The 12,241-nt window shown below is 38.1% G+C and overlaps 1 protein-coding gene across 2 annotated transcripts; it reads left to right on the plus strand.

The window, feature by feature from the left end:
• Positions 1-468: 468 nt before the first annotated feature.
• Positions 469-11,552, plus strand: rnf2 (ring finger protein 2). 2 transcript variants are annotated; one of them, XM_068571629.1, is made up of 9 exons: positions 469-648; positions 5,337-5,432; positions 6,121-6,288; positions 6,984-7,066; positions 7,405-7,537; positions 7,628-7,727; positions 8,051-8,223; positions 9,323-9,512; positions 9,866-11,552. In XM_068571629.1, exons 2-9 carry the CDS (start codon positions 5,347-5,349, stop codon positions 9,965-9,967), a joined length of 1,035 nt encoding a protein of 344 aa, XP_068427730.1. In that variant the 5' UTR covers positions 469-648; positions 5,337-5,346; the 3' UTR covers positions 9,968-11,552. The 2 variants fall into 2 exon arrangements, with proteins under 2 accessions (XP_068427730.1, XP_068427731.1); XM_068571630.1 differs by having other exon boundaries at positions 470-648; positions 5,337-5,433; positions 6,128-6,288.
• The last annotated feature ends 689 nt before the right edge of the window (positions 11,553-12,241 follow it).

The raw sequence follows: 12,241 nt of genomic DNA on the forward strand, positions 1-12,241 counted from the left end.
TGTCCAACAAAGCTGATTGTTGATTGTTATCGTAATTCTCACTGAAGAAGACATTTTAATGGAGTTTTTTTTCCACACAGACTTGGAAAAATGCTTCCACACCACCTATATTAGCCATCAGTTGACTGGCAAATCTCCAAATTTATTGCCTACTTACTGAGTACTTCCATCAGTGGTAAATATCTGCATGCCCTACACTAGCTCACTAAACCAAAGCTCTATCGCCATCTGGTGGTACAAATTGAAATTACATTCCAGTAGATGACCGGTGTGAGTAGCATACTGAATGAATAAAAAAGTGAATCTCCAATCAGTGACTTCGGAAGGCTAGTGTGGAGGAGAAGAGTGAGGCAGAGAAGAGAGAATCGTGTAAACCCAGCTCCCCTCTTCGCTACCATCCCTTCTTAATTATTGGCTATTTTTTTATTTTCAAAAAGTATTTGCCCTTTAGAATGTTGTCTAAGAGAAGAGCTCTAGTGCACAAACCGGTTGCCCGTTGTTTACATCCATCCCTCTTTGATTCGGGAACTCAGTGCTCCGTTGTCAAACCGCCTCAATTTCCCAGACTGCACTACGTTCTTATACATCCGCCATATTGCCTTCGCCGAAACGCGCTGGCTGTATCGACTCTTACCCTCAACTGAAAATGTAAGTACAGAAACAATCACATTTTAAGCAAGCTAAGACTACGTAGTTTGCATGTCTGTAATTTGGTATAAATCCCTGTTTGCTTTTAAGTCTGTATTTGTCTAAACGCAGGATATGCGGTGAAACCAGCATAGAACCTAGCTCACTAAGGAGATTGGTGCGTCGGGTCTTTCTCTGTTGTTGTTTTTCCCTCTGTCACAGCGACAAATTACATTCACGATTTCCTCGTAATATTTCAACGATAAGCCTTTTATATCACTGCCTTTTATGTAAATGTTTTGCACGCCTGTGCAGTCTTTGTCTTCGGGCGGCTGCATACCTGCTAAGTTATATATTTAGCTTATGTGCCTCTAATGACATCGTTACGAAGAATGGCTAGCTTCAATTATAGCTATTTAGCTTTAGCCGTGCCCCACATATTTCACATTAAATCTGCGCGCGGGGTCTGTCTATTAACTTCAACTGATTAGCCAGTATCAATAGGACGCACTGAATCAAATGTTTAAGTAATCTTCTGGTCTTGTGCTAGCTAGCAAATGTAACTGTTAACGTGGACGTTTCTACTAAGTATTACAGAGAACATGTCTGCGTCCATTATTCTACCACGTCTGGTTTTGTTTGTTTACATGCATTGCTGTTTGTGGTAAGGTTATATGAACATGTTGCAGTGAAGACGTCGTAATGTTCATGTCTCCGTTTTTAACTCTAACCCTACAAAAACAGTTATTTGAATTGCCAATTAAAGTGAATTGAGCATTTAGATGTATCAATACAGATCTGTCCTGGGTAATAAGGACTATTTCATTGCAGTAATTTCACTTAGAGGGGTTTAAAGCGGTAGTAAACGCATAACATTTAGATTAAATGTCCTTAGTAGAAGTAAACTCAGTTTTAAAATACAAAATCGTTTTTTGATGTCTTCCACGTGTTGCTGTGTCTTGGCATTTCTATACTTTTAGATATCAACACCACTACCCTGGTTAGACCATGAGTAATGCCTTAGCCACACTAGCATACATCTCACAAGGACCCAAGAAAAGTAACCCCCATATAAACAAGAAAATTTAATCTAGGTCCGTGTATTTTGCGGCCAACGGATTTTAGTTTTGAAATGAGAAATCCAAAATCGGGAAACGAGCTGTTTCCCGATTTCCGTTTAGAAATAGGAAGAAAAAAAACGGAAAATGAGTCATTTTCCGTTTTTGTTTTGATAATCGAAAACGAAAAACGACCCGTTTTTTGATTTTCTTTGAGGTGCTTAAACAAGATAATCGAGAATTAAAATCTTCTTTCCCAATTTTGCGGAGGTTTTTGTGTTCTGACCAGGAAATTGTTCACACGAGCTTAACAGTCACATTCATGTCAGCAGAGGGCGCGCTGCTTGTTGTGACCCAAAAGCTATCAATTGGTGGTGTATTTAATTTGGTGTCAGACATCCATGAGACGGACCTCAACAGAATGGCATTGCACGAATATGCAGGTTTTATTTCAGAACACCGAATGAAAAGCATTTCTTGTGGTGATATCGCCACTGGGTTATGTACCAAGTTTAGCACGACACGGTTTTTTTCAGAGAGGAACGTGCTGAGGTGGTGCTGCAACCCTGTCTCCTACAAATTACGTCCCCCCAGAACTAATACGCATCTTCAATTACGTTGACAAGAAACATATATTTCTCCCTGATTACGTCGGTGATTGACGTATTACAAACACGTTGATTATATATCAGCCCTCTGCTGACATGAATGTGACTGTCAAGCTAGTGCGAGCAACTTCCGGGTCACAACACAAAAACCTATGAGAAATTGAGAAAGAAGATTTCCCACAGTATTTTAATTCTCGATTATTATGTTTAAGCACATCAAAGAAAATCAGATGACGGGTCGTTTTTCGATTTCCGTTTTCGATTATCAAAACGTCACGTTTTTGTTTTCATATTTCTAAACGGAAATCGGGAAACAAGCTGTTTTCTGATTTTGGTTTTCTCATTTCAAAACGAAAATCCGTCGGCCGCAAAATACAGGACCAATCTAGTCATGTATTTTTTTCAGTTTCTTCACAATTTATAAACAAATGTGCTTTTATGAAATATTGACGGTTGCAATGGACTGAGTATTTTTATGTATTTATTTTATATAAGTGAATTAAAATGGGTGAATTTAAAAATGAAAAAGTAATGAATGTGTGCAGGTCACAAAATACCAATAATAAAAAACTCTGTTGTCAAATTTAGATGTAATGTTCATGAGAGTCTTCACTGTTAATATGTCTGATGTCCATCTCTATAACAGGACCTGCTTGAAGTATGTCTGTGTTTCTCACCAATAGACTCTAAATAAGGTTTTATTATACTGTAATGTTTACAGTTAAAAATCAAACCTGGATGAGAAATTAAACCGACTGAAACTGTCTGTTTATCTCGCAGTAATTCAATTTAGCATATTCATAAAATTTAGCGTTTATTGTGTTTTAGTCAAAAGGGGAGTACAGCAGCATATTTAGGGGCCTTTTCAATCCTTCCTCGCATCCTCTCTCCTTCTGTGACCTGGATATTGTTCCCCATCGACCCCCATAGAGGATTTTCCAATCCCTGAAATGCACCTTGAGGAGAGAGCAGGCTTCTTGAGGAGCTTAAAGCAAGAAAATGTATTCACTGTGAAAGTCTTGTCGGCAACTGCAACACAAGCATGACACATAGCCAGAATAACCTCAAATCATGGCGGGACTCTACAATTGTAATTGTTCCTTTTTAGTTTTCATAGTTATTGATGATGTTTAAAGTGTGATTTGAACTTTCTGCTGTTCATGTCAGAGGAGAAGAATAGAGTTTGTCTTGGCCTCGTAACGCTCCGATCGAACTGCGTTTCTTAATTACGTTTTTACTCTGATGTTTGTATGTTTACATGTGCGAACATCTGCTGCCGTCAAATAATTATATCAGTAGCAACATCATTTTGTATTCAGTACTAATTTGCTGTATTTCATGTCATGTTAATAGAAAGCTGGATGGATGACATTAGAGCAATATTGTCACACGCTGAGCTGTGAATTTTTCATGATTTTTTTTTTATAATGCTCATCTAATAAAATCCAGCAGTATAACAACAAGGTGGACAAATTATCTGGCTCTCTATGCCATTTTCATAAAAACACCCTTTGAATGATTATGAAATCAATAACTATATCTAAATATTTACTTTGGTGGGCACTGGTAGCTTTTGATGAAGTTTATAAGCAGCTTAGAGCTAGCGTTTGGAAGTTAAACAGTTTATAAATCCTTCTGTGATATCTGTTTTATATCCCTGTGAAACATTTCCTTCAAACCCAACCCTTATACCGTCGCCAGGGCACTGACAACATGCAAATGTGAAATCTCATTGTAGCAGAGCTCCATCACTTCAACCAAATGCTTTAAATCTGTATTGTCTGCATCACATATGTTCAGATATACGCTGCACAGGAAATAAACCTAAGAGCCTAATATGATCATAACCCTATCACATGATTAATATGATCATAACCCTGACACCTGATAAAATATGATCAGAACCCTATCACATGATTAATGTGATCAGAACCCTATCACATGATTAATGTGATCAGAACCCTATCACATGATTAATGTGATCAGAACCCTATCACATGATTAATGTGATCAGAACCCTATCACATGATTAATGTGATCAGAACCCTATCACATGATTAATATGATCAGAACACTAACACATGATCATTGAGTAACTCTGCAGTGAGCTTGTTAGTTTAGTAGAGTGGCTCTGCAGTGAGAGTTAGTTTGGGAGAGTGACTCTGCGGTGAGAGAGTTAGTTTGGTCGAGTCTAACTCTGCAGTGAGAGAATTAGTTGTGTAGAGTCTGACTGTACTAAAAGAGTTACTTTGGTAGAGTGACTCTGCAGTGAGTCTGGATGAACGCAGGCTGAAGGACTCGCCTCTTGTTCACTTTTGTTTCCTTCGCTAATCAACATATTCTGCTGATGCCATCGCAAATAAAAACATTTAAAGGTATCCACATATATATATATATCAATATGTGTATATATATATATATATATGTGTGTATATATATATATATATATGTGTGTGTATATATATATATATATATATATATATATATATATATATATATATATATGTGTATATATATATATATGTGTATATATATATATATATATATATATATATGTGTATATATATATATATATATATATATATATGTGTATATATATATATATATATATATATGTATATATATATATATATATATATATATATGTATATATATATATATATATATATATATATATATATATATATATATATATGTGTGTATATATATATATATATGTGTGTATATATATATATATATGTGTGTATATATATATATATATGTGTGTATATATATATATATATATATATGTGTGTATATATATATATATATATATATATGTGTGTATATATATATATATATATATATATATATATATATATATATATATATATATATATATATATTATTTTATTTTATTTTATTTTTTTTCAAAGTTGTAATTGTAATGCTCTAGTGCTAATATATGTACTCTCTGTCTGCAAGTATGCGCATGTCTGGACTTGGTCCGAAACAAAAGGACATCATTACATCTTCAGTCTCATGTTTTTCTTTTGTGTTTCAGTGTTGCAGTGATGACTCAGACTGTTCAGACTAATGGGGTTCAACCCCTCAGTAAGACCTGGGAGCTGAGTCTGTATGAGCTACAGAGAACTCCACAGGTAACAATTCATAGTATTTCACTTCATTCACATACGTGTCTGAATATATTTAGACAACCCCTTATCAATCACACATCATGTTGGCATACAAATACCTGAGCAAAGTATTTCATGAGTGAACGAATATTGTGTTCTATTAATGTATCCAGATGTCTGTAATAAGAGATGATTATAAGATTCTGAATTTATTCACAACTTCCAAAATCTATTAAGATTGTTTATTGTTTTACCAAAGAACTGAGATACTGATGGACACAGTAATCCCTCACATTAAGAATTTAAATTAATATACTGAATTTGAGTCTGAATGGGGAAAATCCATTTAAATATATAAATGCATTTCTGACTTTGAAAAATATATAGCAGCACTACCACTGCTCTTTAATTGTAATCACACTACTGTGCTTTGTCATCATTTGGTCCACAGTGGACTGATGGAGATCTTTAAATTAGAAGACCCCTATGTACTGCATTGAGTTATAAAAAAATCATGAGATTCCCACCCATATTCAATGTTTATGAGTTGATGGGATAACTTTACTGAAAATAGAACATTGCACAAAATCTAAAATTATGACTCTTCCGTTGCTTTCGGGACCTTAACCTGAAGTCCTCCACAGACCTTGGACCATTCCGCATAGATGTATCTTTGTGTGTACTAACCTTCATTTTGATCTGTTCCATACTGGCACAGGAGGCTATAACAGATGGACTGGAGATAGCAGTGTCGCCTAGGTCCCTGCACAGCGAACTTATGTGTCCTATCTGTCTGGACATGTTGAAGAACACAATGACAACCAAAGAGTGTCTGCACCGCTTCTGCGCTGACTGTATCATCACAGCTTTAAGATCAGGGTAAGGTTTACACGCAGTAGAAAGCCTTGTTGTTTAATGGATATGTCAAAATCAACTTGCATCCCCAACTGTACATTAAAAACATTCTCAGTGTTACACGGAGGATCTTGTGAGACTATGGTGGGTTGACCTTAGGTGCTTTATAGCATGGGTTCTTAACCGGTTTGACCTTGGGACCCAGGGCCGATTCAAATAATAACACTGGATTGGTTTGTCTAAGTGATCTCACTCTTCTTTTTATTTGTTTTCATTAATTTAATCAAATCCATTTTCAGTCTGAGAAGCAAAAATCCTGTCAAATGACACGTATACCCCATGTCTTTGTTTGAACCACCCTAGTAGTTCTGCAGTCTGTCAGTGAGGCATAGTCTTATGATGAACCCTAGGGCACATTCAGGTTTGACTAGTGTTTCACAAGCTCTAATTTTAAGGTTGAGTGTGTGAGACTAAGGAGGGCCTATTGGTTGTCTGACATATAACCCCTAACCTGAAAGTGAGAAAGGTGTTTTCATCAGCTTAGAATGAGCCATGTGTCTGCATAGCATTCACCTCACTGCAAGATAAACACTGCACCTTTAAACATACAAACCTAGACAGAAATGATAGTGCATTTGAAATTTATTGCATTAATAATAGTCCACATTGTTGCATTGGCACTGTTAGATGTTTTGAAATGTCTCTCTCTGTCTTTCCAGTAATAAAGAGTGTCCTACCTGTCGTAAGAAGCTGGTGTCCAAGAGGTCGCTGCGTCCAGACCCTAATTTTGATGCCCTAATTAGTAAGTAACCACAAGCATGTCATGGTAATTGTGTCAAACCATGGAAGCCAGGAGCACTGACACATTTGTTTTTGAGGGGCTTGGGATAATCTAAAAGTTTTGAAAAATTGTCACATTCTTAATCAATGTTCTTTCTTGATCTGGCTCAGAGTTGGGATAAAGTTTATTAATGTTACAGATCCATCTTAAATGTAAAGACCGTCTCAAGAGTAATTGCAAAGCTTTTTGGTTTTCGTAGGAGTTAATTGTTTGTGTGGTCACATGATATACATCATAATGATGTATGATTAGCTCAAATATTCCAGTATTTAGTCTAATATGAATCTATCCCATTTCAGGCAAGATTTATCCCAGCCGTGACGAGTACGAAGCCCATCAAGAAAGAGTTCTGGCTCGCATCAGCAAACACAACAATCAGCAAGCCTTATCCCACAGCATAGAGGAGGGGCTGAAGATACAGGCGATGACCAGGTTACAGCCGTCTCCACATGCACAAGCAATGCAAAGACAAATGTCCACACTGTCTCGCTAATAAGTTGAGTTTGCATTTGTTTGTGTCAGGCTGCAGCGTGGTAAGAGACACACGGTGGAGAATGGTAGTGGAGCGGAGGACAATGGAGACTCCTCCCACTGTAGCAACGCGTCCGTCCACAGCAACCAGGTATATTTCATACATTATGTACATTAGAGTATGTCGTCCTGATGCATTTTGTGTCCGACCTTAGAAACACTGCTGGGTTGTAATTTGAGACCAGTGAAGATATTGGTTTTGTTGGTTTACACTGGTTGTATTAGTTTAAGTGTGGAGTCCAGCTCAGCATAATAATGAGGAAATATTGTAAGACGCACTCTGCTTTGATTGGCAGGGAAGCATGCAACACTTGTGAATGTAAGCATACATAAATCTGGACAACAGGACACCAGAACCCGCCCTTGGTTCTTGGTGTGTTATGTCATCGTAAAAATTAGGTGCTTTTCTCCAAGGAGGCCGGTCCGAGCATCAAGCGCACCAAGACGAGTGACGACAGTGGTTTGGACATGGATAATGCTGCGGAGAACGGGGGCGGGGACTCTGTGATTGAAGGTGGTGCCAGTGAAATAGAACTGGTGTTCAGGCCACACCCCACCCTGATGGAGAAGGATGATGGTCACAACAGGTAGCGCCACACACATGCAGCTTGCATATAAAACACACCTAAAGAAACAGAAAGCTGAGATCACATTTGACAGTATACGGTGAAGCAACATTGTGCAGGTGCACTGAGTTATATAAACAACAAACACGTGTTTGGCAAAACAATGTACAGTACAGTTTGTACTTTTATTTTTACTGTACAGTTTGTAGGCTGCAGAAGGTGCAATGAATGTCCACACATCAAATGTGTCCGTCGTCCTCTGGGCGCCAAATAGGACTTCCTGGTACGGTTGTCTACAAAAAGAGACCGTGAAAGTGAACTATTGAGGGCTAGCAGTAGCAAAGCGTTCTTTGGGGACGCCACAATCGTATCAGCCATACGGTAAAGACAACACGGCCAAACGTGACTACGATGAAATCGTCAACAAATCCCTTTTAAAGAAGAGAGTTGGTGATACAGGAAGCCCTGCAGCAAACCGCTAACACACAGACCTTCTTTTGAGTTGCATTATATTGTGTTCATGCTATTCAATACAAAAAAATTGTTGGCCAAAGTTAAATTTTGATGTTATCATGATGTGTTCAAATGTTTTCTTGTAAAATGTAGTTTTGAGCGGTCAGTTGATGGAGATGTTTTCATGGCAATATAAAGTAGATATTAGAGATGAATTATGAGCTGTTTAACTTCCTAGCACCAGCTCTAAACAGAATTTAAACTACCAATACCAAGATTTCTGAACCGTTAAAAACACTATCTTTTACCAAGGTCAATGGTTGTGTGGGTCATCTTCCCAATTCAACCCCAGCATGTCGTAGTGAACTGAACACTAAACCATCAGAGTGAATGAAGACATGAAGACTATAACCACTAGAGATGACTAACATTCAGATGGTTCACACTGACTTTGCGTGGTTCAAATAATGATTTGGTGAAAAAATAGAAGTAAGAACAACAATGTAATAATAAAGAATACCTTTTTTCCAGCTGACCAATACAATGTACTCATCAACTGTACCTGCCTGCTCTCTTCCACTGCGTGTGTGTGTGTGTGTGTGCGTGTGTGTGTGTGTGCGTGCGTGTGTGCGCGTGTGCGTGTGTGTGTGTGTGCGTGCATCCACAGTGTGGAGTTTGTCCCTCGCTACATCAAGACGTCTGGCAACGCCACAGTGGATCACCTGTCTAAATACCTGGCTGTCAGACTGGCTCTGGAGGAGCTGCGGAGAAACGCAGAGGCCAGTCCTGTTAATGTGGAGGCAGCGTCAGAGAAGCAGTACACCATCTACATACCTACTGCTGGGAACCAGTTCACTGTGAGTACACACACGTGCGCGACTGCAGATACAGTCTTCCCCAAGCAGTACTTTGCCTTTTTGAAAGATATTGACTTTGCCATCATTGTAAATGATTGGAGGTCAAAGTAAAAGCAAAGTGCCATGCTGCTCTTTATAACCTTGAAACAGATAAGCAAACTGAAGGGAAAACTTTTTTAAAAGGAAAATATTTCAACTTGGATATAGCAGACTGCAAAAGGTAGATTTGGAAAGAACAGTTCTGCTCCTACAGATGAATGTTAGCACAATTGAACATCACATAGATATTCAATTTTCAGGTCTTCAGCGTCCGGGTGGGAAACCCTGTTTCAACTCTTAAACTCTGTTCACAGGTTCTGAACGGCTCCTTCTCCCTGGAGCTGGTCAGCGAAAAGTACTGGAAGGTCAACAAACCCATGGAGCTCTACTTTGCTCCTACTAAAGAACACAAGTAGACACACACTAAAGCATACACACATGCATACACACACACATGCATACATACACACACACACACACCTACACACACACACACACACACACACACACACACACACACACACACACACACACACACGGACACACGGACACACGAGTAGGAAGTTAACATATGGACTTGACTACACCTGCACACACACGCAAAAAGAGATGAGTGTGTGTCAGGAGATGAAAAAGGTTGTTTAACCCTAAGAAAGACTCTTGTAAAAAGAAAACCCTTGTTTTATATTCTCTGTATCTTTCTCCTTGTCTTTCTATTTTTCTCTCAGTAGAAGGTAGCAGATCAGTACAACGGGCTGTTAATGGTGTTTGTAGATTCTCTCTGTTCAATCTGATTCTTCCAGCATCAGACATGTAGGAGCATTCTGTCAAACTGTGACTGCATAATATAAAGTAGAATAAACTAGCCCTAAGCACCTGGAGACATGTACCACATGGATGTGAGATCCTCTAACATGTATGGAAGCAAACGGGACCTATGAGATGAATCCTTCATTGACTTGGTAACCCTGGAACATCTGTACTCTGAGCCATCAAGCTGACTTTCTGTGGTTTAGGTTCTCCTCTTTTATATTTTCAGGTCATTTCAGGTTTTGCATTTTTACAAACTAGAATAGTTTTGAGTGTCTTGGGAACTTGTCTTTCTTGGATCACATGACAGATCAAGGCTGTGCTGATTAACCTTGGGAGGTTTCAATGAAAACAATGTTCCATCATGAGTTTTACAGATTAATGGATGTACATCATTTACAAGAACTCTGGATCTGAATCTTTTTTTGTTTTGAATATTGTTTCTGAATTTGTGAACTGTAAAATGTTTTCGGAATTGAACAGTGGGAAATTAGCTACTTGATATTTTCAAGAGGGAAATTAAAACCATATGAATTCAGACAATGTTTTTATGTTCTAAATGAATGAATCACTTCCTCCATATAAACCTGTAAAGTGGTTTGTATCCGTGTACATACTACAGGTGAACATGTGTCTTCACACTGACAAACACCACAGTTAGGACCAATGCAAGCATATCCAATTGTAGCTACATAGTAATATGAAACTATTCAGATTGCTTCAGCCAAATACATTTTTCCTGTTATGTTAGGTTTTTTGATAATATTGTAAAGTAACTTTCTTTTGTTTAACACGTTTTTTCAAATTAAACAAGAGTATAGTGAAAATGTTAATGGCTGCAATCTTTTTGTCAGGAATTCTTCTGTTTGTAACTGAACCTGTGTCACGAGAAGCCAGGGTGAGGCCTGTGAGTGTAGCTTATGGTCGCTCTTGAGCCCAGCTGCTCCTTCTTTTGTTCCTCTGAAATGTGAACAGGAGAATCGGTCGACTCGTTGAGGGAAAACGTGGACTGTGATGGAGCAGCTCCTTGATGTTGTCTTGATCTGTTACCTGTAGACTATCCTCTAATATGTGTGGCTTGTTATTTTATAAATGTATTTTGTAACATGGAAGCTGTTTGCAGAACCATGGACAGTTAGACCATTAAAGTATTCACTGTCATCCCAAACCTCCTCTTAGCTGACCAGTGCGAAGGCCACAAGTTCATTGTGTCGCCTTCACTTGTTGGGTGTAAAGAACAGGTAGCAACATGACGTCTTCATGTACAGCACATACATTCAGACATCACACAATACACAGTAGTACTTTGATTTCTTTCATTGGTTATTCCAGACACATGGGGTGGGGGGTTAGGCCCAATGGAGTGGAAATCTGTGTTTTTTGGTTTGTGCTGTGACTTATTTTACAGTGAGAGAGTAGTTGAACAGTTCCAAGGGGGCTTTAAATCAAACCGTAAGCATTTTTATTGGACTGCTAAGAAGTGTTTTTACAAACACTTTATAAACGTCCCTGTTTGTTGGTTGAGTAACAAAACACTTCTGTTTCACTGAGACTCTGATTCTCTGTTTCATCCTGTGTATCTACAGGAGGGGGCATAAAGTTTGACTAGGACATAAATCCTGGCAAAAAAGTCACAATTTAAGAGAATGAGTGGACGTGAAACCATCATTGGCTGTGGTTAGATGTCCACAAATACACATTTAGAGAACATCCCTACTGGTAGCATACTGGTGTTGTATTCTTGATTAATTTTATTTTAGTAGTCATAACACAATGACTGAACAGAAGAATTTGTAGTATCGTTTTAGGTGTGTGCGCGGGCGTCTCATTGCCTGCTTAATAAATTGGAAAAAAAAAAAAAAAAAAAGACTTAATAACGA

Source organism: Clinocottus analis, unplaced genomic scaffold, assembly GCF_023055335.1.
Source record: "Clinocottus analis isolate CAN_PGR_092001 unplaced genomic scaffold, fCliAna1.0.p SCAF_11, whole genome shotgun sequence".
Taxonomy (NCBI): Eukaryota; Metazoa; Chordata; class Actinopteri; order Perciformes; family Cottidae; genus Clinocottus; species Clinocottus analis.